Source organism: Balaenoptera physalus (assembly GCF_965194825.1).
Source record: "Balaenoptera physalus genome assembly, chromosome: 7".
NCBI lineage: Eukaryota > Metazoa > Chordata > Mammalia > Artiodactyla > Balaenopteridae > Balaenoptera > Balaenoptera physalus.
In genome coordinates this window covers 99,162,642-99,189,049 of record NC_138886.1, presented here as the reverse complement: position 1 = coordinate 99,189,049, position 26,408 = coordinate 99,162,642, and the positions used below count along the sequence as shown (strand labels likewise).

At 35.9% G+C, this 26,408-nt stretch overlaps 1 protein-coding gene across 6 annotated transcripts in view; it reads right to left on the bottom strand.

Annotated features, from left to right (window-relative positions):
- Window positions 1-2,709: 2,709 nt before the first annotated feature.
- LOC309665114 (serine/threonine-protein kinase MRCK alpha-like) overlaps window positions 2,710-26,408 on the bottom strand; it is a 49,286-nt gene continuing 25,587 nt past the window's right edge. For 2 of the 6 annotated variants that reach the window (XM_082471288.1, XM_082471289.1), the window contains 9 exons: window positions 22,162-22,245; window positions 20,967-21,012; window positions 20,728-20,833; window positions 19,008-19,144; window positions 18,248-18,387; window positions 9,285-9,366; window positions 7,444-7,660; window positions 6,252-6,314; window positions 2,710-3,476 (listed from right to left, as the gene is read on the bottom strand). In XM_082471288.1, coding sequence (XP_082327414.1) covers window positions 2,803-3,476; window positions 6,252-6,314; window positions 7,444-7,660; window positions 9,285-9,366; window positions 18,248-18,387; window positions 19,008-19,144; window positions 20,728-20,833; window positions 20,967-20,972 — 1,425 coding nt within the window. In that variant the 5' untranslated portion in view covers window positions 20,973-21,012; window positions 22,162-22,245 and the 3' untranslated portion in view covers window positions 2,710-2,802. The remainder of the gene's footprint in view (window positions 3,477-6,251; window positions 6,315-7,443; window positions 7,661-9,284; window positions 9,367-18,247; window positions 18,388-19,007; window positions 19,145-20,727; window positions 20,834-20,966; window positions 21,013-22,161; window positions 22,246-26,408) is intronic. The other 4 variants (XM_082471285.1, XM_082471287.1, XM_082471286.1 and 1 more) reach the window with 3 other exon arrangements.

Genomic DNA, 26,408 nt, shown 5'->3' with positions numbered 1-26,408 from the left:
TCAGCAATATTTTAATATGGACTATTGGATGGTAAAAAAGAATCATTGGTAATTTCTTCAGAGGTGGTAATAGTTTTATGAGAAAATGACCATATTTTTAGAGATGTATGTTAAGGTGTGTAGAGGTGGAATGAAAATAATGTTTGGGATTTTATTTCAAATACTTCAACGACTCAACAAAAAAGAAAAAAATTAAGTTATCATATTCCTTCCTCCTCTGCCCATCTGAATCTGTCCCACCTTGTGTTTTATTATCTCAGTAATATCAGTGGCATCACTCATTTGCTCAACTAGGAAATCCTGATTCTCTGGTCCCTGAGCTTCCACTTCTAATCAAAGCTTTGTAAAGCAAAGTTTTGTCAATTATATCTCCTCAATATCCCTCAACTTGTCTCCTCTCTATCCCAACTGTCTCTACCGTACATAATTTTAATCCACAATTTCTACAATGACCTCCTAGCTGGTCTCTTGGGCTCCAGTCTGATCTCTCGTTTATCGTTTACCTCACCACTAGAGCCTAGGGATTTTTCTGAAGTGCATCTCTAACCATGTCAGTGCGTCTGTGATCTGGCTCATGAGAACTCCTCCAGTCCCATTTCTCGAACTCTTATCTTGAACTCCATGTCTGAAACAGTGACCTTATTATAGTTCCTCACAAAATGCAGTATCAATGGCCTTTTCCAGTTATGACAGAGTTGTCTGCTATTGGAATTACCCTCCCACCATCAATAATTATAAAATGGACATAAAAATATAAAAATGGACAAGTCATATGAAATAACTGTTTTTAGGCATTAGTTAGTAGACAGCACAGGACTGCCATTCCTAAAAGAAGATAAATATATAAGGTGGGTCCCACATTCCGCTGTTTCTCTGCCTAACGGAAATCTCCAAAACTGCTATGTAGGAAAATGGAACCCAAGCAGAGAGTTGAAGTTTTGCCAGGCAGAGGAAACAGATTCTAATGTGTCTGGAATTTGCAAGGCAGAGTACACAGAGGAAAGAGCCACAAAGAAAGGTGTCCCAGAAATCTGCACAGCTGTTCCCTCGAAGTTCCTGGCCAAATCCAAAACTGCACACAGACAGAGCAAGATTCCACAAGACTCACGCAGAGCATTGAGAGTGAACAGAAATTTCATAGGTAGTACAGTGCTGGAAAGACATGAGATTTCTGAACCAGACAGAGTAGAGAGACGTTGGTGAAAACCCTAGGCATTCAGTTGAGACCCAGAAAGGTCATTCTTTGGGCATGAGGACTAGAAGAAAAGCCAAAATAGGCCCGCCCTAACAAAGTCTAATTCCAAGCCTCAGAAAAACTAAAGTGATCCATCAGTACGTTAATTGTCTGTCAGAACAAAGCACACAACACTCTCTAGAGAAATACATAATATAACCCAGAGTCCCTGTATCATAGCATTCATAATGTCCAGCAAAGATAAAAAAATAATAAGACTTGTAAAAAAGCAGGAAAATAACAGCTTTAATCAAAAAAAAAAAAATTCAGTAGAAGCAGACCCATAGAGGCCATATGTTGGAATAATTATAAATAATTATATAAATAGTTTAAGACTGTGAAAAAATATAAACAAATTGGCAGAGAGGAGAAATCCAGCAAAGAAATGGAAATTTCAAAAAAATACTTGAAATTATAGAACAGAGGAATATAATACCTGAAATGCTTAAAAATCCCTGGACAAACCAGGGGTAAAAGATCGGTGAAACTGAAGATACAATCAATATAAATTATCTAAACTGAAGTAGAGAAGGAAAAAAAGATTTTTAAAAAACAGAGCCTCAACGATTTGTGGAACAAAGTCAAGAGGTCTAATATACATGTAATTGGATCTCCAGAAAAGAGAAAATAGGTTAAAAAAATTTTTAGAAAATATAATGCCTAAAAATTTTCCAAAATTAATGAAAGATATCAATCTTCAGATCCAAAAAGTCCTGAAAATCCCCAGCAGAATATATACAAAGAAAATCACATGTAAGCATATCACAGTCAAATTGCTGAAAACCAAAGATAATGAGAAAATCTTAATGTCTGCCAAATAGAAAAGACAGAGGGAACAACAATAAAAATGGTTGATTTCTCACTGGAAACAATGGATACCAGAAGAAAATAGAATGACATTTTTTAAGTGCTGAAAGAAAAAAACGCTTCTCGCTTTTTTAGCTGGCCTTTCCAGACTCACCAGTTTAGATTGTGTCCCTCGTACGTGCTCCTGTAGAATACTGTACTCCCCTATCACAGCACTTGCTTAATTATTGATCTCATATCATGATTATAATCTCAATAAAGATACAGACTATTTCACCATGTTTAATATTGTGCCCTTAACTTTTAGCATAGTAAGTTCATATTAAGTGCTCAATTACTATTCTCTAAGTGAATAAAAAATGCTATATTAAATTTATAAAATGATGGCCTGCATCAATGAAATATCAAATAGGCTAAAATTATTTAGGAACATTCTATGTAGACTTTACATAAGCTAAATCTAAAAGGCAAAAAGTAATCTACTTAGTAACTATTTCTTATGGTAATTAATGCTTATGTGGTTTTCAGTGACCATGAAGATATCTACTTAGGAGCTTACAAAAAGCAACAACCTGGATTAAGAATATATTCAAGGTAAATTATCCTATGAATATAGTATAAATTAAAGGCTAAGTTATTTCACATGTATGACTTAGATATATCTTCTTTAGAGCTATTCTACTTAAAAAGACATAGACAACTTAGGAAAATTCTTCAGTGATGTAGTTTTCAAAAATAAAACCGTCATTAACAATATTTAGTCATATGATATAGAATTGTAATAACAAGGTTGGAAATGTACAGAGAGACAAGGAAATAAATTGTAAGATAGCCTTACAGCAGTAACTTGGAGTTGCTGGCCACATCAGTTCAGCTGGCCTAGATCTGAGGCCCCTGCTGTCAGTGTAAATTCCAATGCTCTTAAAACATAACAGATACTCAATACTAGAGATCTCAATTGCACAGAGAGCATCCACTGGTTGATGTGCAATAAATGACAGTGTAGGGTCATGGGAGTGCAGCATCCTGTATGGAATTCCTTCTCTCCTCAAGGGGTATCTCAGGAATCCTGATTGGAATCCTACACAGAGCTGTTCGCTGAAGATGCCCATCCACTGGATATTGGTTGGGATTTGGAGCTCTTTAAATTTTCTGTGAGAAATTTTCTTGCTCTGAAACAGCTTGTAACAGAAGATTTGGCTTTTCCTAGCCACACAGAGGCATGTATGGGCCCCTTGGCACACTGTTCCAGAAGTCACGGTCTGGCACCCTTTGGTTTCTGCCAGCTTGTGAATATCAGTCTTTCGTCCATCCAAAGCTGACATGGGAAACAGCTGCACATGGTGACTTCGTCCTGAGATCACTGCAACCATCTGGCCATGGGGGATAAGCTCAATCTGGTGAATCTTCTTCATGTAGCCAATGCGAATAATTTCTACACAAATAAGCATATTTGTAAGTCATTTTAAAATTCATAATAACTTCTGTTTACTTATTTCAACTGTTCTCCAAATTTTACTCATACGCAATTAAGAAATTTTTCCCAATAAAAATGATCTGATAAATCTTCTTAGTGTCATTAACTTGAGTAATTTCTCTACAAATAAAACAGCAAGTCACCTTCAAATAGCAATGTTTTCTTATTTTTTTATTTTCTTTATTGAGGTATATTTGACATATAACATTATACTAGCTTCAGGTGTACAACATAATGATTCAATATTTGTGTGTATTGAGAAATTGTCACCACAATAAATCTAGTTAACATCCAACACTGTAGATAATTACAATTTTTTCTTGTAATAAAAATTTTTAAGATCTATTCTCTTAGCAACTTTCAAATACACAATATAGTATTATTAACTATGATCATGTTTCTGTACATGATATACCAAGGACTTATTTATTTTATGATTGGAAGTTTATACCTTTAAAACCCCTTCCCCCATTTTGCCCATTACCCCCACCTCTGGCAACCACAGATTGTTTTCTGTATCTATGAACGTGTTTGTTTAGATTCCACATGTAAGTGAGATCATATGGTATTTGTCTTTCTCTGTCTGACTTCTTTCACTTAGAGTAACAACCTCGAAGTCCATTCATGTTGTTGTAAATGGGAAGATTTCTTTCTTTTTTATGGCTGAATTTTATATATATATATATATATATATATATATATATATATATATATATGTATGTATGTATATATATCTCACATCTTTACCCATTCATCCATTGGTAGACACTTAGGTTGTTTCCATATCTTGACTATTACAAATAATGCTGCAAGGAACATGGAGGTGCGATATCTTTTCAAGATAGTGTTTTTGTTTTATTCGAATAAATATCCATAAGTGGAATTGCTGGATCATATGGTAGCTCTATTTTTAATTTCTGAGGAACTTCAATACTGTTTTCCATGTGGCCGCAACAATATACATTCCCATCAACAGTGAACAAGCGTTCTCTTTTCTCCACATCCTCACCAACACATTATTTCTTGGCTTTTTAATAATAGCTATTCTAACAGGTATGAGGTGATATCTTATTGTGGCTTTGATTTGCATTCCCCTAGTGATCTTGAGCACCTTTCATGTATCTGTTGGCTATCTGTATGTCTTCTTTGGGAAAATATCTATTCAGATCCTCTGTCCATCTTTTAATCAGATTGCTTAGGTTTTTTGCTATTGAGTTTTGTGAGTTTTTATATATTTTGGATATTAACCCCTTATCAGCTATGATTTGCAAATATTCTTTCCCATTCGATAGGTTGCCTTTTCCTTTTGTTGATGGTTTCCTTTGCTGTGCAGAAGAATGTTTTCCTATTTTAAAATTCTTTCCGATTTTTACTCCAATGGATTTAAATCAGGTTCTAATAAAATCACAGACATAAACTCAAAGGGTAGGTTTGAGAAGGACCAAAAAGGGATAGGAAGAGGATAAGAGATCAAAAATTATATAGGTTAAAAAAAAAAAAGATAATTATTCCATAGATAACATAATTACCTTAAACATAAAATTAGCATAATAAAGCACTAAACTCAGTCCTGAGATTCCAGACAGCAAGGCGAACACCCTCAATGTCTGACAAGTGGAAATATACTGCTTTTTCTTTTTTTTTTTTTTTTTGGCCTTGCCATGCAGCTTGCAGGATCTAGATCTGAACAGGGATCAAATCCAGGGCCCCGGCAATGAAAGTGCCGAGTCCTAACCACTGGACCACCAGGGAATTCCCAATATACTGCTTCTTTAGGGAAAAAAAACTGTCCTTTTTTTTCTGGCACTAAATTGATTCCTTTATTACACAAATATTTGTTGATTGACTACTATGTGCCAGGCACTGTTTAAGTGCATAGGATACAGTGCTGAACAAAAAGAGACAAGTCCCTGCTCTTATGCTGGCACCTGGTGGACCTTTCATGGGTCTCCTCGCCAGGACTGGGTCACCCACACAGCATGGGAAGCCTTCAATGGAGACTAGCTAATGCCCTTCAAATGCAGGTTCTCCTTTAACTAACTTATCATTAGAGTGCAAGACATTCAAGAGAACATCTATATTACAATGACTCCTCTTCATTTCATCTACTCCCCCATTTCTCCCTCAAACAACCATGAGAGCCAAACAAAAACAAATGAAACAGAAACAGAGAACTCTGCGGTCTTATCTGGGAAGTATTCACTTTATGTTGTTACTCTTTGTGGTGTCAATGTACTAATGGGGGAGGGGGATTCAAGCAGAAGTGTTTCCTTTCATGCACCAACTTGAAGATGGTAAACTAAGTTCTTACAGTGCACTTATTAGATAAAATCACTTGTGAAGATAGTTGGACACACTACTATATATAAAATAGATAACCAAGAAGGACCTACTGTATAGCACAGGGAGCTCTACTCAATCTTCTGTAATAACCTATATGGGTAAAGAATCTGAAAAAGAATGAGTACATGTATATGTATAACTGAATCACTTTGCTGTACACCTGAAACTAACACAACATTGTAAATCAACTATACTCCAATAAAATTTTTTTTAAAAAGATATTTGGACTCTGGAAGATTATGGATCTCTGAAAGTAGAAAAGTCATCAGTTGACTTGAAAACACATCGACCCAGATGTGGAAAATTTCTTTTACAGAAAAGAAGAGAAGAACCTGATATTATTACTATTAGAGTTTAAAGTTATTCCAGAACAGTAAATACTCTCCTTACCATCTATGGTAACGTGGACAACAAATAACCCTTCTTCATTTCCCAGAGCGATTCTTTTGTGATCTATATTTGACACATAAATTAAAATATCAAGTATTTTTGGGGGTAAACATTAAGTGAAGCTAATAAGATAAACTGGACAAGTTTATCAATGTTGAAAAAGTTTAGAAGTCAAATTAAGTATATATTTAGCAATACTACAGTGAAAAGAAACATAAAAATAAATAATTGGCACTAGGATTTTTCTTTCACATTACAGAAATAAGCATAATAAAACATTACTTTTCTCAGCAGAAAGATCATTTTACAAAGTAATCTTTATGAATACTTAGAGAAAGTATAATATTCAAGTAATGATAAACTGTCAAATTTGCTATAAATAAGTGATGTTTCATGAATGAAAAAATTTTATAAAATAACTTGGTGACCTTGGCCTGAGCTAAAACAGCATAGGGAGGTATGTCACAACAGAGTAAGAACTAAAAAAGTGCAAAGATAGCACATTACGTGAAGGTTTGAATACAAAGCACAGATATTACATATATAAGCTCATTTAATTCTCTCCATAACTGAAAAACTGGAATTATCTGCATTTAACACATGAAGTTTAGTAACTAGCTCCGTGACCCCCAGGAGGAAATAGCTAAGTGGCTCTATTGTCACCAGTATCTAATGCAGAAGAAATGCTGTTTAAGAAATGCAGGTATTCTTGTCTATTGATAAAACTTTCAGTATTGATCTTAGCATTTCATTCATTGATTCACTTGATTTTCACTTATTTATTGAGTATTGGGCGTTGGGATTTGAAAGACAGTCTCTGCCCTTAAGGTAGGTAGTTCACAGTTACACACAAGGTCACACCCCTTATGTGTTTGGGGCCAGATGTGTTTGGGAGCTCATAATTTTTCAGACTTGAAAAGGTAGATTGAAAAGATTTGAAAGGTAGATTAAAGAAACACCTTTTTAGGCAGGGCCTGGGGAGCCATCATATAATCAAGTATACTTTTGCAGAGAATCTGATGAGTAGCTGTGGGATAGAAGTGGAAAGACAACCCTCCACCTCCGGGTAAGCCTCATTCACTCAGGTTTTGCTGACAGATGAATTGTGGATAAAGTTAAGGTTTTCAGATTTCAACATTGGGACTGTGGTGAAAGGTAGGAACCTAGCGGGATAAATGTTGTAAATCCATACCTATGATTGCAGCTGTCTGGGTGGTTTTGATCAGGGGTAGATTGTTGTCATAAGCCTCTTTCAGAACATAGACTGAGCGGTCTCTGGAATGACTTTTTCTCAATATTTTGTGCAATTCACTCAGCACGCTCACCCACTCACTCTTCTCATTCTCGCTATCTGCTAAGATTGGGATTGAATATCTATTACTAGGTGCTGAGAGCTGGGAAGCTGTGACCTAGAATGATTTAAGGAATATCTAGGTTATAAGAAAGCAAACATTCTTTATGCCAGCCTGTCTAGCATTTTTCATAAAACTCACCATTGTTAAACGAAATGTTAAATAACATTACCCTCTTCCTGGTAGTAAAATAGATGACGTGAGTATCAGAAGCAGGCCAAAAGCAAAGTGTCAGAATCACTTCTATTTTGATCCTCATAAAACCACCAGTGTTCTCTGACTACCTAAAATCTTGTACTTCATCAAATGAAAATATCTACCATTTATTGAATGCTGACTCTGTACCAGGAACTGCTCTAAGAAATTGACATGTGTTAATTGATTAAATCCTCACAGAAACCTCAGTGCGTAGTTACTGCTATTCTCTCCATTTTATCAGTGAGAGGACAGGAGCACAGCAGGGTAGAATGCAGGCAGTCTGATGCCAGAACCTCCACTCTGAGTCTCCCTATTGCTTTAATTCTAACACACAGCTTTGCATCTTTAGATTATCTCTGAAACGGCAATGTGTTTTGCAATGGCAATCATCATAATCAATTGTGATATTACAGAATGTTCAGGAGTTTTTTGTTGTTAAGTTAGAAATATTCAAAAACACATGTTTTCCTGGTTGCTACATGCCTATAACTTACATTATACTAGTAAATGGCAAATCAGATTTAAATTTTAAGGTATATAATTAAGCTAGCAGAACTCTAATATATAAAACTTTCTTTTGTGAGCATGAAGTTAGCAGCAATGACATCATAAATTCCCACTGTAAGTCAGTTCCAAATGGCCAGGTCTTTGTAGTCTCTTGGTGGTTGGGTACAGTCTAAATAGATGTCTATCTTTGCACTAAGGAACTAAGAATACTCCTGTCTGGCCTTTGTTAAACCAAGATTCCTAGGTTGACTGTAACCATATGGGTCTCGAGGGGATAACAGTCCTTTGCTTTCTCTGTCACTTTATTTAATCCATTCCAGAATCACTTTTATTTTTTACATGAATTTTAAAGAGCAGAGTGTCTATTTTTTAGAGTTTGCAAAACAACATCTTTCCCCAATTTTTCCATTTTGTACTCTTGGTTTGAATCTGAATTATGACTTCAAAATATTGTCTCAGAGGAGACTTATTTTACAAAGTACCTCTAGTTTTAGAAGTTGCACATTCATGCTACTGTAGGTCCATGAATCGATGACCTTCCTCTATGTCTGATCCGGAAGTATATGGTCTCTCTTCCTCTGTTACTGTTTTTTCCTTCTTCTTTCACACCCCCCACCCCAGTACCATTCTGCTTTGTAAGCTTCCCCTGTTTTCAGCTATGAATTAGATCTGTCCTGTTACCTTAGTGTGGAATGAATGGACACCCTCAGGAACATTTGTATCTTAAGTCTCAGATTTAACTGTAGAATGAAAGATGTGACACCTGCAAAAAAGCTATTTATAGTATTTTTGAATAAGAATAAAGGGCTAGATTTCTTGTGGCAAGTGGGAGAGGGAGGGAAACTATCCCACAGCACTTCTAAAATCTCAACCTCCAGGTACCTTCAGTAACCCAAGGAGCCCTGACCCCTAGGAACAGGCAGAAAAGGGATGAAACAAAACATACAAGGGATCCAATGACAGTATGCAAGCTTACCTTAAACATACGAGGCATTTCCTTTCTCCTTGCAGGAATAAAATCAGAGGGCCAGACTGAACTAACAGAAAACGCTCCATCCCTGAAGGAAAAGCAAGACACTGGGAGTGAGTAGAGTCACCTGAAAGTGAGTAAAACAATACATAAACATAATCCTCAATTTTAATTTCCCTGATTTTTAACATTCTTTTTTGTAGTAACTGACAGTGGTCAAAATATTATATCAGCAGTACCCGGCCTGTCGCATATTATCAGAAAACGCAAGTTAACTCTGGGCTGTCCCTGACTCACCATTCACAGGGAACTAGGAAGGAGCACCTGTCTGACTCCAAAGCCATGGTCCCTAGAATATGGGCCATGTGCCCTCAGATCAGCTCATTTGTATATTTTGTAAATGTTACCAAGATAGACTTGACATATAATAAACTGCACGTTTTTAAAGTGAACAATTAGGTAAGTTTTGATCTATGTATACACCTGTGAAACCATCACCACACTGTAGGTAATGAACATGTCCATCACCCCCAGAAGTTTCCTTGTACAGCTTTGTAACCCCTACCCCCCATCCTTAGCACTCTTCCCTCCTCCCCCACTGATCTGCTTCCTGTCACTCTAGATTAATCTGCATTTTCTAACATCTTATAGAAATGAAATATACAATATGTGGTCTTTTTGTCTGGCTTTTTCTCAGCATAACAATTTTGTGATGCATTCATGTTGCCACATGGATGAACACTTCATTTCTATGTATTGTTGAGTAATATTTCATTGTATGGCTATGCCACAACATATCTGTTCACCCATTAATGGGCATTCGGGTTGTTTCAAGTTTGGGACTATTTTAAATGAAGCTGCTATGAATGTTCATGTATGTCTTTATGGACATATGCTTTCTCTGGTAGAAATACCTAGGAGGAGAATGACTAGATCATATATTAGGTGTGTGTTTAGCTTTTCATGAAACTGCCAAACTCTTTTTAACAGTGGTTATATGATTTACAAAGCAATATATGAGAGATCTAGGTCCTCCACATCCTCCCAATACTTGAAATAATCTTTTTTAATTTTAGTCTTTCTTATGATGTGAAGTGGTACCTCATGGTTATTTTATTTGAATTTACCTAATAATTAATGGTGTTGAGCATGTAAGTATCTGTTATGTGCTTATTTGACATATGTATCTTCTCTATTGAAGTATCTTTTCAAATCCCTTGCACATTTTTTTTAAATTGGGCTATTTTCTTATTATTGGGGTGGCCAAAAATTGCCTTTGGTTTTTAAATAAAAATAAAAGACACATTTTTCATTTTCACCAAGAACTTTATTGTACAATGTATTCACCCTTTTTTTCCACTACCTTCTGCCATTTTTCAGGCAACTCCATAATTCCATCTTCCCAAAACTTTTTATCTTTTTGAGCAAAGAACTGTTCCAGGTGCCTTTTACAGTCTTCCAGGGAATTGAACTTTTTTCCATTAAGAGAATTTTGTAAAGACCGAAATAAATGGAAATCCGAAGGTGCAATGTGTGATGAATACGGAGGATGAATCAGAACTTCCCAGCCAAGCTGTAACAGTTTTTGCCTGGTCATCAAAGAAGCAGGCAGCCTTGCGTTATCCTGATGGAAGATTATGCATTTTCTGTTGACTAATTCTGGACGCTTTTCGTTGAGTGCTGCTTTCAGTTGGTCAAATTGGGAGCAGCACTTGGAATTAATCCTTTGGTTTTCCGAAGGAGCTCATAATAGAGGACTCCCTTCCAATCCCACCATATACACTTTGGTGTGGTTTGGTGGTGGTTCATTTCTCTTGCCCCACGATCTCTTCCATTCCACATTGTTGTACAGTATCCACTTGTCATCGCCCATCACAATTTGTTGCAAAAATGGAACTTTTTCATGACGTTTAAGTAGAGAATTGCACACGGAAATATGGTCAAGAAGGTTTTTTTCACTTAACTTATGTGGAACCCAAACATCAAGTCATTAACATAACCAAGCTGGTGCAAATGATTTTCAACACTTGATTTGGATATTTTGAGTATGTCGGCTATCTCCCACATAATCATAACGTTGATTGTTCTCAACTAATGTCTCGATTTAATCGCTATCAACTTCAACTGGTCTACCCGACCGTGGAGCATCAGCCAGCAAGAAATCTCCAGCACGAAACTTCGCAAACCACTTTTGACGTGTTTGATCAGTCACAGAACCATCTCCATACACTGCACAAATCTTTTTTTGCATTTCAGTTGTGTTTTTACCTTTCTTGAAATAATAAAGCATAATGGGCCGAAAATGTTGCTTTTTTCCTTCCATCTTCAATATTAAAAAGGCTACACAAAAATCCACCAATTTTGATAAGTTTTTTTTTAATGCATGCTGATATGACAGCTGTCACATACAATCTAACAAAACTGTTTCGAATGAAGTCAAAGACAACTTAGTGCTACTAGAGCCATCTTAGAGAAAAAAACAAATGAACCTTTTGGCCAACCCAATATTAAGTTTTAAGAATTTTTATATATTCTAGATATAAGTCCTTTGCCAGATATTTGATTTGCCCCCAGTCTGCAGCTCTTATTACTTCTCTTGACAATGTATTTCAAGGAGCAGAAGTTTTAAATTTTGATGAAGTCCAATTTATCAATTTTTAAATTTTACCTGTTGTGCTTTATGCTGTATCTAAGAACTATTTGCCTTATCCAAGATCAGAAATGTGTTCTCCCATGTTTACTTCTAGGTGCTTTATAGTTTTAGGTTTTACATTTAGTTCTATGGTCTATTTTGAGTTAAATTTTGTATATTGTAAAAAGTATAAATCAAAGTTGATTTTTTTACACATAGATATCTAAAATTCCAATTTCATTTGTTGCTAGATTTTGCAACTTGTTGAAAATATTGTATATATTAAAGTAACAGAAAATGCAGAAATATAGTTACAAATGTTTTATATATGAAAGTATATTTTATGTGCATGTTAAAAATATATATGTAAATATATTTTATATGTATATTAGAAATATTATATATATTTGTATATATATTTCTAGGTTTGTTTCTTTTTTCAAAGCTGTTTTGGCTCTTCTAACTCTTTTGCATTTTCCTATGACTTTTAGAATCGGCTTGTCAATTTCTACAAAAAGAATTAAGAAGCCTACTGGGATTTTGATTAAGATTGTGTTAAAACTATAGACCAATTTTGAGAACAATCACATTTTTAAAATATTGAGTTCTGCAATGCATGAACACAGTCTCTCTCTCTATTTATTTAGATCTTTGTTAATTTCTTTCATCAATATTTTATAGTTTTCAGTGTACAAGTCTTGCACATCTTTTGTCAGATTTATTTCTAAGTATTTTTTTTAATATTTATTTATTTTATTTATTTTCCTTATTTATTTATTTTTTAATTATTTTTGGCTGCGCCAGGTCTTAGTTGCAGCACATGGGATCGTCCTTGAGGCATGTGGGGTCTTTTTGTTACAGCACATGGTCTCTTTGTTGTGGTGCTTGGGCTTCTCTAGTTGTGGTGTGTGGGCTTCTCCCTAGTTGTGGCGCAAGGGCTCCAGAGCACATGGGCTCTGTAGTTTGCAGTACACAGGCTCTCTCATTGAGGTGCACAAGCTCAATAGTTGGGGCTCGCAGGCTTAGTTGCCCCAGGGCATGTGGGATCTTAGTTCCCCAACCAGAGATGGAACCCGTGTCCCCTGCATTGGAAAGCGGATTCTTTACCACTGGACCACCAGGGAAGTCCCTATGTTTTGATGCTATGGCAAATGGCATTACTTATTTAATTTTGATTTCTGATTATTTGTTGCGAGTATAAAGAAACGCAATTTATTTTATATATTGATCAAGCAACCTGCAAACTTGCTGAATTCATTTATTAGTTCTAATAGCTTCTTTGTAGATTACATTGAATTTTCTCCATAGATATTCATTTTGTCTATGAATAATTTTGCTTCCTTCTTTCCAACACGGATGTATTTTATTTCTATTTCTTCCCTGGCCTGGATTTCCAATACAATGTTAAATAAGTGTGGTGAGATCAAACATCTTTGTCTTGTTCCTGATCTTAGGGAGAAAGCATTGAGTCTTTTGCCACTAATTATGATGTCAGCTGTGGGATTTTCATAGATGCCCTTTATCAGGATGAAGAAGCTCCCTTCTAAGTGTTCATCAAGAATATATGATTTTGTCAAATGTGTTTACTGTATCTACTGACATGATCTTTTTCATTTTTTGATATGGTAAAATACATTGATTTTTTAATATAAACCAGCTTTCCTGAGATACACTACACTTGCTCAAGATGCAATATAATTTTTACATAATATTGGATTCGATTTGCTAACATTTTGTAGTTTTCCTCACATGCATGTGCTGATCAGTAATCTGCTGAATCCTCAAGCTAGATCCTCTGTAGATCCATGCAGAGCTAGTGCATGCTCTCAATCTCTCCCTCCCTCCCTCTCTCCCTCTCTCTCTCTCTCTCTCTCTCTCACTCTCTCCTCTCTAGCTCTGTACTTTGTCCTGTGAACTCTGGCTACTGGGTCTCTCTGGACTCTCAGCTTCATCTCTTCAGTTCAGGGAGTTCACCTGGGTCTGCCTGGGATTCCAATTTCTGTGTTATATACTGGAAACTCTCACAAGGCAGTAACCTGGGGCAAGTATAGAGCTCACCTCATTTACTTCCCTTCATTGTCTGATATCCAGAACCTTAAATCAGTTCTTTTGTTATTTCATGGGGAAGGTTAAATATAAATATGGCCCCTGTTACTCCGTCTTGGTTGAAAGTAGAAGTCCGTTTGATTCAGCTCACTTGATAATTTTTGGCTTCTCCAACACTTAAAACAAACTCATTTCTTTCCCCCAATGCTACCATTCTCCATTATATCCCTACAGCTGTCAATGTGACCCTCAGTTTTTCAGTCTTGATGACTTAAAACCTCAGTACCATCTGGTATTGCAACTCTTTTCTTCATCTTCCTTTTTCTGCCACTCACCATGTCCCACGAGGTCACTTTAGTAATATTTCCTGCACCTGTCTCTTGTTTTGTAATTCCTGCAGCCACCGCTTTAATGCAGACACTCATTTGATCTGAAGGATGGACAATTGTAAGCTGGACTCCTTGGCTCCAGCACCACTTTAATTTTCCCTGTCCCCAAAATGAAACACACACACACACACACACACAAACACACACACTCCCAAACCAACTTATTAAAAATCTACATCAAGAGTAACTTTCTAAAGTCACCTTCAAGATTATCTAGTTTCCTGTATCAGTTATTCAAGGTAATACCAAATTTCTGACAAAGATGACATTAGCTGAGGTGAAGAATACAAAACAAAGTTTGTGAGTAAGGAATCAAAATAAGACAGGATGAATGTAGAGACCCACAGAATCTGTGATAAGGAGAAAGTTCAGGCTGAGCAAGCACACAGCCATCACAGTGCAGGTTACACCTGGAAAAGAAGTATAAGGGAATACTATGAATAAATGTCTCACTACCTGGAGCCACAGGAAGTGAAGGGACCACCCAGGGAGTGTGCAGAGAAGGAAGAAAAGAAGGCCAAGGACAGATGCTCAGAGACACTAAGAGAAAAGTGTAGAGGAGCCGAAAAGATGCAGAAGAATCAGGGGGAGCAGAGAGCATATTGCCTTTCCCCGAAGGATACACTTTCTATAAGTTCACCGATTCAATATTCTTTATTAAACACTTAAAGAGTGTCTGGAGTGACATTTGCAACAATGACAGAGTAAGGATCTCTGAAGATTCTCTCCTTCATAAAAGAAATGCGAAAACTAGCAAAATTCATCAGAAACAACTTTTTTAGAACTCTATAAATTAACCAAGGTTTGTGGCAATCTGAGGAGGATTTATTTAAAATAAAAAAGTAAAAAAAAGCCGAATCTTGGTAAGAAGTATGAGCTTTGTGGTAGCTTAACTCGCCCTAGTCCCATGCTCCATTTCCACCTCCTCAGTAGCCTTGAAAAATGGCAGCCTGCATTCACAGTGCATCCTAGAAGCCACTGGACACCTGAGGGACCTGGAAAGAGGAGGAGGAAGGAGAAAGGAGCTGGAGTATTAGGCTTGATTCAGAGGTCTCCCAGGGAAATGTCTATTCCCCAAGGGGAACTTATAAAAAACTATTTCATGCAAGCATTTTAACTGCATAGCTGCCTATGCAGTGCTTAACAGCTGGACAAAATAATAGATTAACCAAAACTCTTAAAAGGAAAAGTTAGAAAATGAGATATCCATAGGGGTTTTGAAAAGGTCTGAAATATTGCTAAGAATCTAGAGCATCATGCACATGCATAGAACTGTGAACATGCCTAGGGTTATGCATATGCTCAGGAAAGACCAGAGAAGGACATAAGTTCTCACCTCTGGCTGACATTGGATGCATAGATAAATGTTTTTCATCAAATTTCGGAGGTTTTCTGCCATTATCTCTTCCAATATTCTTGAGGCTTTGCACAAGTATAACGTGTTGTCAACTGCCTGGCTGAGTGTTGAAGAAGTGACCCCACTTGCACACAGAGCTCTTCAGCAAAGTGTGGGAGATTCACTGGTTCCAGATGTTTAAAGAAATCTCTGCAAAATCATTAGCTAACTACTAAGCTAACAAAGTAGAGACGTCAAATAACTACACATGACTAAGAATAAAGACTTTATAGATTAGCTTGAAAAATTCACTGAACAAACAAACAACTACTACAACAAACAACAATAACAAATCCTGGAGAAGAAGTAGAATTTGATAACTAGAGCTGACAATAGTATTATTTGAAATGTCCAGTTTAAAAAAATATATACTGTATGACTTGCAAGGAAGCATAAAAGTATGACCAATACACAGGAAAAAAGCAATCAATAGAAACTATCTCTGAGGAAACCCAGATGTTGGATTTACCAGACAAAGATTTAAATCAGCTATTTTAAATATGTTTGAAGACCTAAAGGAAATCATGCCTAAAGAACTAAATGAAAGTATGAGAATGATGTCTCACCAAGTAGGAAATATAAATAAGGAAATAGAAAATACAAAAAAGAACCAAACAGAAATTCAGAGGTTGATGAATACAATAACTGAAACGAAGAATTCACCAGAAGGGGTCAACAACAGAACTGAGCAGGCAGAAAGCAGAATCACTGAACTTGAAGACAGGTCAATTAACATTATCCAGTCTGAAGAAAAGAAGGAAAAAAGAATGAAGAAAACTTAATAAAACCTCAGAGTTCCTTGGGACACCATGAAGAATACTAAAATATATATAATGGGAGTCCCAGAAGGAGAGGAGAAAGAAAAGGGGTCAGAAAGGATAATTGAATGAAAATCTCAAATCAATATATAACCTAACTTTCCATCTTGAGAAACTAGGAAAAGAAGAGCAAACTAAACTCAGAACAAGCAGAAGGAAGGAAATAATAAAGTTTAGAGTGGAAATTAATAAAACAGAGAATAGAAAAATAAGAGAAAATCAAGAAAACCAAAAGTTGGTTTTTTGAAAAGATCAACAAAAATTGATAAACTTTTAGCTAAACTGACCATGAAAAAATGAAAGAAACCTCAAATTACTAAAGTCAGAAGTAAAGTGGGAACATTACTTCTGACCTTTCAGAAAATAAAAGGGAATACTATGAACAAGTGTATGCTCCCAAAATTAGATAATCTAAAGAAAATGGAAACATTCCTAGAAAAACACAAGGTACTAAAGCTGACTCAAGAAGATGTAGAAAATCTCAATAGACTTATAACAAGTAAAGAGATTGAACTAGCAATCAAAAAATATCCCATAAAGGAACCCCCAGGACCAGATGACCACACTAGTGAATTCTACCAAACATATTTAATACCAATCCTTCACAAACTCTTTCAAAAATAAAAGAGAAGAGAGTACTTTCCAACTTAATCTGAGGTCAGTATTATCCTAATACCAAAACCAGGCAAAAATATCAAAAGGCAACAAAACTATAGACCAATATCCTGTGTTAATATAGATGCAAATATCTTCAAAAATTCTATTGAACCCAATCCAACATATTATTAAAAAGATTAGATACCATGACCAAGTGGGATTTATCCCAGGAATGTATGATTGGTTCTATATACAAGTAACAATTAATGTAATACATCATGAGAATTAAGGGGAAAACAATCATGTGATCTTCTCAATAGACACAAAAAAAGCATTTGTCAAAATCCAGCACCCCTTACAGATAAAAACACTCAACAAACCAGGAAGAGAAGGCTGTTTTCTCAACCTGATAAAGGGCATCAGCCATGAAAAATAATGAAGTATTGATATATGCTACATGGGTGAGTCTTGAAACATTATGCTTAGTGAAAGAAGCCAGTTACAAAACTCCACATGTTGTATGATTCCATTTATATAAAATTCAGAATAGGCAAATCCATAGAGATAGAAACAGATTAATGGTTGCTGGGGCTGGGGGCAGGGGTGAATGTAGAGCAACTGCTAACTAATAAAGGTTTCTTTTTGGTGTGATGAAAATGTTCTAAAATTAGATTGTAGTGATGGTTTTACAACCTTGTGAATATACTAAAAACCACTGGGTTGCCCATTTTTAAATGGTGAATTTTATAATATATGAATTATATCTCAATATAAAGAGCATCTGGTTTTAAGGTTGTATTTCCTTTTCTGCTACACACACACATACACACACACACACATAAGAATATAAACTTCTGACTAAAAAAAATAATTAAAAAAACTATTACAAATATTACACAATTATAATCCATACCCAAGAGGTAATGATGCAAACTTTAGGCAAAAATCTTCTATTTTAAAGTTCACATGGCAATGGAGAAAATTAGAAACTTAACATAAGTTAAATGACAACACTATTTTTAAAAATTTCAGAAACCATTTTTAATTCCCAGATTTTTTTGATAAAAAATACTCTCCCTTTCGAAGCTTACCTCATGTCAATCACTTGACTAACTACAACATTGGGTTTTGAGTCTTCTTCTTCATCCATATCATACAGGAAGAGTTTGAAGTCACACACTACAGCCAATGCCCTCTGCCATCCTTTTTTCATCCCTGCTTTCTTTGGAGTCTTTAGTTTTTATTTTTCAAAAAACAAATAAAAGCAATCCAAGCTGAAACATCAAATACTACCCAATTATTACATATAAAATTAAAATAATAAAAATGAAAAAAATATGTGTTACAAATCTACCACTTGTTAAAGATTGGAACAGAACTATATAACATAATTCCTTTGAGGACTAAACAATTCTTAGGTTGTGAAAATAAGATCAATACCAGTTCCATTAACACTAGTCACAGCGTTGCCTCTACCTAAGATTAAATTCAATTTTGGTAGCCTCAAATTCAACTCAGATTTTAAATATTTCTGAAGAAGATTCTATCACTTTTAGTTTCATAATTTATTATTACTGACCGGAAGTCAAATTTACACCATTAGAAGGGATTTTAGCATTCGTTCATTGCAAAGTAAGGTCTAAACAGAAAACTTTGGGAAATTTGAAAATATCCTATCGGGGACACTTAAACTTTATTCTGAAATCATATTCTTCAGATGATTTTCAATTGCATATAATTAATATCATATAACATATCATAAATATTTCTGAAAAATATTGTGCACACATTGTGAAAAGTGAATAATAAACTCTTTAAGACTTCATCTGAAACAAAAATATTGACACTTACCCAGACATGGCCTTCATAGGCTGTTCCCATGCCTTTCTGTGAGTCTAGACAGAAGGCACCTTTCTTCTGATGAAAAGGCACGGGACAAGTTTTTGGAGCTTTTTCTACACAGGTTGTGTGACATGAGAACCCACATGCTTTTTGAGGGAAATAAAGAGATATGATTGTAAGGGATATGATGGTTTGACTCCCTCAACCCCCATTGCAATTCTGTCTACTACTGTAGAGGTGAAATGCTAAAAACTACATTTCCCAGACTCCCTTGGAACTAAGTTTTGGACCTGATGTAAGCTCCACTAATAAGATAACTCTCTGTAAGACTTTGAGTTGAGTCAAGATGGGAGAGATGCCTGATGTAGCACATCCATTTTACTGGCTTGGATCTTGACAGAGGGAGTGTGAGGTCACAGCTGCAGTGGTGGTTTCTGAATTTGATGGAAGCTCTCTTAACTCTGCAGCAACAGGGTCTTTCCTGACTCTGGCAGAAGTTGCAGGTTTTGAGGGCTGCAGCAGTGGTGGCAGCTTCCAGATTCACCATCTTCTTGCGACAAAGGTGGAGCTGTCCCAGGCTCAGCAGAGACTGAGTAATGCTGGCAGCAGGAGATGCTCCTGGGAGCTCAGCTCAGAGCCTGCCTCTGCTGCCCTAGGAGAATTGTATGGGCACATAATTCCCCATTTAAAATCCTATTTGCTTTAATATGCTAGGACACATTTATGGTTAAGGCATCTCTGACGGTCACAATGCTGAGGGCAGGAAAGTTGTCCTGCTCAGCACTGTGTGTCCCTGAGTGGACACTCGACAGGACTGGCTGGGGAAACCAATGAGTACGGAGTCTGTTCCCTAGGATGACGTATGAGGTGCCTGTGTAGCACTGTGATCCACTGTTTGATATTTCCAAAAAATATATTTCTTTCTTTCAACGATATCTACTGTAATAAATTCATTGAGTAAAATAAAAGGATTACAACTCAAGGATAGTATTCCATTTTCCTGTCACATAAGCTGGTGGATGTCATCCTCATACTCTACTAGTGCTACAGAGAACAAAATTTCATTAAACACATTTTCCTAATAAGTGTGGCCCTGCCTGCATGGGCAGACTACACAGCATGCCTCCCTGGGGTGCTGTTCACACAGGCTATGAGGGCATGAGGCTCTTTGGAGCTGCACAATGCAGAGGTCCCCCCCAAATGCTCCCAAAGATCACCCGTTCATATGAAACAGATTCAGAGGAATTTTTAGTAAAGTAATCAGTTCACCATCATGCTTCTACAATTCAAAGAGAACGAAATTTCTTCTTACCAACTAAATGCAGTGGACTGAGTGTTTGTGTTCCTTCAAAATTGACATGTTGAAATCCTAATCCCCATGTGAGGGTATTTGGAGGTGGAGACTTTGGGAGGTCATGGGGGTGGAGCCCTCATGAATGGGATTAATGCACTTAAAAAAGAGACCCCACAGAGTTCCCTGGCCCCTTCCACCACATGAGGACACAGCAAGAAGTCAGCAGTCTGCAACCTAGAAGAGGGTCCTCACCAGAACTGGACCATACTGGTGCGCTGATCTCAGACTTCCAGCCAGTGAGGAATATATGACTGTGTTTAGTAGCCACCCAGTCTCTGTGCTTTGTTATGGCAGCTGACTAAACCACCGAGTTGACTAAAACACTTAGGTACAAGTATTATGGCTCTGACTCCATGTCCCTTCCTCGGGTCTTACCTTCACAGGTGCAGCCTTGTCTTATCAAGCCCACCATCAGAGATGTGCACTGGTGACACTTGGTGGGAACGGTAAAGGACGTGAGGAAAAACCTGTGGGTCTTATGCTACAAAATGAAGAGACCAAACATACATCGACGGTTAAATAACTATGAAAAGGTGATTCTGGTGATTCCTTCAACCCACCCTGCCCAAAATATCATTTTATATGCCAAGAAAAGCAGCTCCCCCTTTTCTTACCAGCATTTAAGATTCTTGCCCTTAATTACTTCATAGTTGGAAAATACTGATTAAAGGATCCAAAAATTATCAAGAAGAGAAGGGAAGAGGAGGAGAAGAAGAAGGAGAATTATTTAAGTGGTGATCAAATGTTCATTACTACTATTTGGAACCAAATAAATTAAGCCTGGCCTTTATTTGAGCTAATATATCCTGAACATTTAAAAATTCTAGATTGATAAATTCTTCAAATGATTCCTTAACTAGGAATGGAGTCAGAATTGCCTATGTATACATATTTTTACTGGGGAGGGGTAGCAAAAATAATATGTTTTTTTTTACCTTCTTTGAAAAAAAAAGAATAATTTTAAATTTTTTCTCTATAGAAAATTATGTTTCATTTTCTATTATCAATAAAAAAATAATGTGCTCCGGGAATTGGAACACTCCGATTAAGCAAGCCATATTACACTTTCTAGGTGTAGAAACCCCAACAAATAAAACTGCAGATGTCTTCACAAAATTATCAACAATTTGACAATCCACTATGGATTTTCCATTTCTGTATCATGCCTCTTTGGCTTGAAATTACTGTTATCGTAAATTAGCAATATCTAAATTACAATAAAATCCAGTGTCTCCAAATACTAGTTGGGAAATTTTCTCACCTTCATTGTCTCTGTTTACTGATTTGTGACATGGACAGATTGCAGTTCCTGCCATGGGCCCTGAGTGTGTACAGGGACTACCTGCTTTTTCTCAGATCTTCAATTTATTCCCCTCTTTTCAGCACCACATGTCACCTCTGCCTCCTAAAGGACTTGGTGTCCCTAATCCCTGAATCCTTCTAGGTTTCCAAAGTATTAATTATCTTGTGACTTTTTGGCAAGTCATTTCTAAGCACCTGACATTCATATTTCTCAGCTCTCCTAACCCCTCACTCAGGTTCTTCCATCTTTCAAAATTATGTTGACTTATTTGTCTACTCTCTCTCTTTAGTCTGTTTAACAAGTTTCATTAGAAAGCAAAAGTGTAGGCATTTTTGAATCTACTATGTTTAACCAGAAGTCTCCAAGAAAAAAGGAAGAAAAGAAAGAAGGGAGGAAAGGAGAAAGGGAGGGAGGGAAGGGGAGAGGAGGGAGGGAGGGGTTAGAGACTGAAATGAACTTATTCTCATTTTTCAAGGACCTGCTAAGTTTATAACTAAATCAAGTACCTGAGTTGGAAAGAGGATTCTATTATGATATTCCTTTCTCTTTATCGTTGGTGTGTGAACTGGAAGGTGAGCAGAATCTGTGATCTGAATCAAAGAGACAAAAATAAATATAGGCAAGTTACCTATGTCACCAAAATTATAAGAATTAAATTATTTCTCAAGTAAGACAAAAGAATAATACTTGTTAGACAAAAACACAATAAAACTAAAATTCTCACAAAGTTGAAAATATATTTTAAGTAATTTAAATCTATGCTTTCAATTTCTACAAACAAAATATATGTATATTTCATATACTTTATATCAATTTGGCTATTTTTAAATGTGTGTCATAGCATGTGCATGTAGACTACATTAAAAGGAGAATATTAATCATAAACGTATTTAAAGATACTTTCATTAAGTAGATATACGATCAGAATCTTCAAAAGATTTCTTGAACTACTTGTCTTATAAATGTAGAAGGGATTTATGCCTGTAAATATGTAGAAATACATTAAAATCAATTATAGAGGGTTCAGCAAGATTTTGTGAATACTAATAATCTAAAAATGGGTGCAGGTAACTTAGATTACATTTCTTAAATTAGACTTCAAAAGCATATGAAATTTGGCTGTCTATATGATATAAAATTTTTCTTTCCGAGGAAATAGTAGAAAATACGTTTTGAAATGGAAAGAATTGGATGCTTACAGATGTTACTGGGGAATAAGGTTTGATTGTAAGTGAAGATGCTGCACAGCTGAGCAGAGCATATAAGTACATAGACTTGAATAATGAAAAATACAATGGAGAAAAAATACAAGAAATTGATAGTAAATGCAGGAGATTCAGAACATTTGCCAAATTTTCAAAGTTATGAAGAAAAAAATGCCTCTTTACTATGCATCCCAATAAATAGACTTTTTCATATGGATTCATAGAATGACTATAATAAAGAATCCCTCCTATGAGGCAATTTATTGATGCCTTAGCTCCAATTTAATTTTATTTTATTTAAAAAGAGACTATCTTCAGTCCGAAGGGGGGGGGGAATTATCATATCAGTTGATGCAGAAAAAGTATTTGACAAAATTCAACACCCATTCATGATAACTCTCAACACACTAGGAATAGAAGAGACTTCCTTAACCTGATGAAGGGCATTTACAACAAATTAAGGCAAGCACTACCACTAATGATGAAAACCCAAATGCTTTCCCCTAAGAATGGAAACAAGGCAAAGATGTTCACTACCACTTTTCCTATTCAGGCAGAATAAGAAATAATAAGCAGTACCATACTGTCTTGATTACTGTAGCTTTTTAGTATAGTCTAAAGTCAAGGAGCGTGATTCCTCCAGCTCCATTTTCCTTTCTCAAGATTGCTTTGGCTATTCAAGGTCTTTTGTGTTTCCATACAAATTGTGAAATTTTTTGCTCTAGTTCTGTGAAAAATGCCATTGGTAGCTTGATAGGGATTGCATTGAGTCTGTAGATTGCTTTGGGTAGTATTGTCATTTTCACTGTGTTGATTTTTCCAATCCAAGAGCATGGTATATCTCTCCATCTGTTTGTATCATCTTTAATTTCTTTCATCAGTGTCTTATAGTTTTCTGCATACAGGTGTTTTGTCTCCTTAGGTAGGTTTATTCCTAGGTATTTTATTCTTTTGGTTGCAATGGTAAATGGGAGTGTTTCATTAATTTCTCTTTCAGATTTTTCATCATTAGTGTATCAGAATGCCAGAGATTTCTGTGCATTAATTTTATATCCTGCTACTTTACCAAATTCATTGATTAGCTCTAGTAGTTTTCTGGTAGCATCTTCAGGATTCTCTATGTATAGTATCATGTCATCTGCAAACAGGGACAGCTTTACGTCTTCTTTTCTGATTTGGATTCCTTTTATTTCTTTTTCTTCTCTGATTGCTGTGGCTAAAACTATGCAAAGCTATGTTGAATAATAGTGGTGAGACTGGACAACCTTGTCTTTTTCCTGATCTTAGTGCAAATGGTTTCAGGTTTTCACCATTGAGAATGATGTTGGCTGTGAGTATGTCATATATGGCCTTTATTATGTTGAGGTAAGTTCCCTCTATGCCTACTTTCTGGAGGGTTTTTATCATAAATGGGTATTGAATTTTGTCAAAAGCTTTTTGTGCATCTATTGAGATGATCATATGGTTTTTCTGCTTCAATTTGTTAATATGGTTTATCACATTGATTGATTTGTGTATATTGAAGAATCCTTGCATTCCTGGGATAAACCCCACTTGATCATGGTGTATGATCTTTTTAATGTGCTGTTGGATTCTGTTTGCTAGTATTTTGTTGAGGATTTTTGCATCTATGTTCATCAGTGATATTGACCTGTAGTTTTCTTTCTTTGTGACATCTTTGTCTGGTTTTGGTATCGGGTGATGGTGGCCTCATAGAATGAGTTTGGGAGTGTTCCTCCCTCTGCTATATTTTGGAAGAGTTTGAGAAGGATACATGTTAGCTCTTCTCAAAATGTTTGATAGAATTCGCCTGTGAAGCCATCTGGTCCTGTGAAGCCATCTAGGGGTGGGATAGGGAGGGTGAGAGGGAGGGAGCTGCAAGAGGGAAGAGATATGGGGATATATGTATATGTATAGCTGATTCACTTTGTTATACAGCAGCAACTAACATAACAGTGTAAAGCAATTATACTCCAATAAAGATGTTAAAAAAAAGAAAAAGAAATAATAGGCATACAGATCAGAAAGCAAGAAATCAAACTATCTTATTTGCAGATGACATGATTAATTATCTGAATAGAAAATGCCTAGTAATGTCAAAGAAAAAGAAAATCTTGAACTGTTAAATGAATTTGACAAACTCATGACACAAAATTAACACAAAAGTTAATCATATTTCTACATAAGAGCAATAAATAACTGGAAATAGACTTTTTTACTGAGACTTAATTTTTTTAGAACACTCTAGGGTTCATAACAAAATTGAGGGGAGAGTACAGATATTTCCCATACAGCCCCTGCCCCACACAAGGATAACCTCTCCCTTTATCAAAATCCCCCAGCATAGTGGTACATTTGTTACACTTGATGAACCTACACAGACACATCGTAATCACACGAAGTCCATAGTTTACATTAGGGTTTACTCTTGGCCTTGTACATTCTATGGGTTTGGACAGATGTATAATGACATATGTTTATCATTATGGCACCATACAGAATAGTTTCACAATCATAAAAATCTTCTCTACTCTGCCTGTTCATCACCTCACCCCCAACCCCTGGAAACTACATGATCTTTTTACAGCATGTAGTTTTGCCTTTTCTAAAATGTCATATAGTTGGAATCATACAGTATGTAGCCCTTTCAGATTGGCTACTATCACTTGGTAAGATGCACTTTAGATTCCTATGTCTTTTCATGGCTCCATAACTCATTTATTTTTATCACTAAATAATATTCTATTGTCTTGACGTATCACAGTTTATTTATCCAGTCACCTACTGAAGGACATCTTGGTTGCTTCCAAGTTTGGGAAATTATAAATAAAGTGGCTATATACATCCACGTACAAGATTTTGTGTAGAGGTAAGTTTTCATTTCATTCGGGTAAATACCAAGGTGCTAAACTGCAGGATTGTTTGTTTTCTTATTGTAGAGTTTTAAGAGTTCTTTGTATGTTTTGGATAACAGTTCTTTATCAGATTTGTCTTTTGCAAATATTTTCTCCCTGTCTGTGGCTAGTCTTCTTAGTCTCTTGACATTGTCTTTTGCAGAGCAGAGGTTTTTAAATTTAATAAAGTCCAGCTTATCAATAATTTAGTGGATCATGCTTTTGGTTTTATATTTAAGAACTCATTACCAATCTCAAGGTCAATGAGATTTTCTCCTATGTTGTAGTTTTGCATTTTATATTTAGGTTTATGATCAATTTCAAATTAATTTTTATAAAGAATGTAAGGTCTGTGTCTAGGTTTATATTTTTGCATGTGGATGTCCAGTTGTTCCAGCACCATTTGTTGAAGAGACTCTCTTTGGTCCACTGTATGCTTCTGGGCTCTTTATTATATTCCATTGATCTACTTGTCCATTCTTTCGCCTTAAAAAGGATTGAAATTCTGACACGTGCTATAACATAGATGAAATGTGAAGATATTAAGTGAAATTAGCCAGACAAAAAGGGGCAAATATTGTATGATTCTACTTATATAAAATATATAGAATAGGCAAATTCATAGAGACACAAAGTACTTCAGAGTTTACCAGG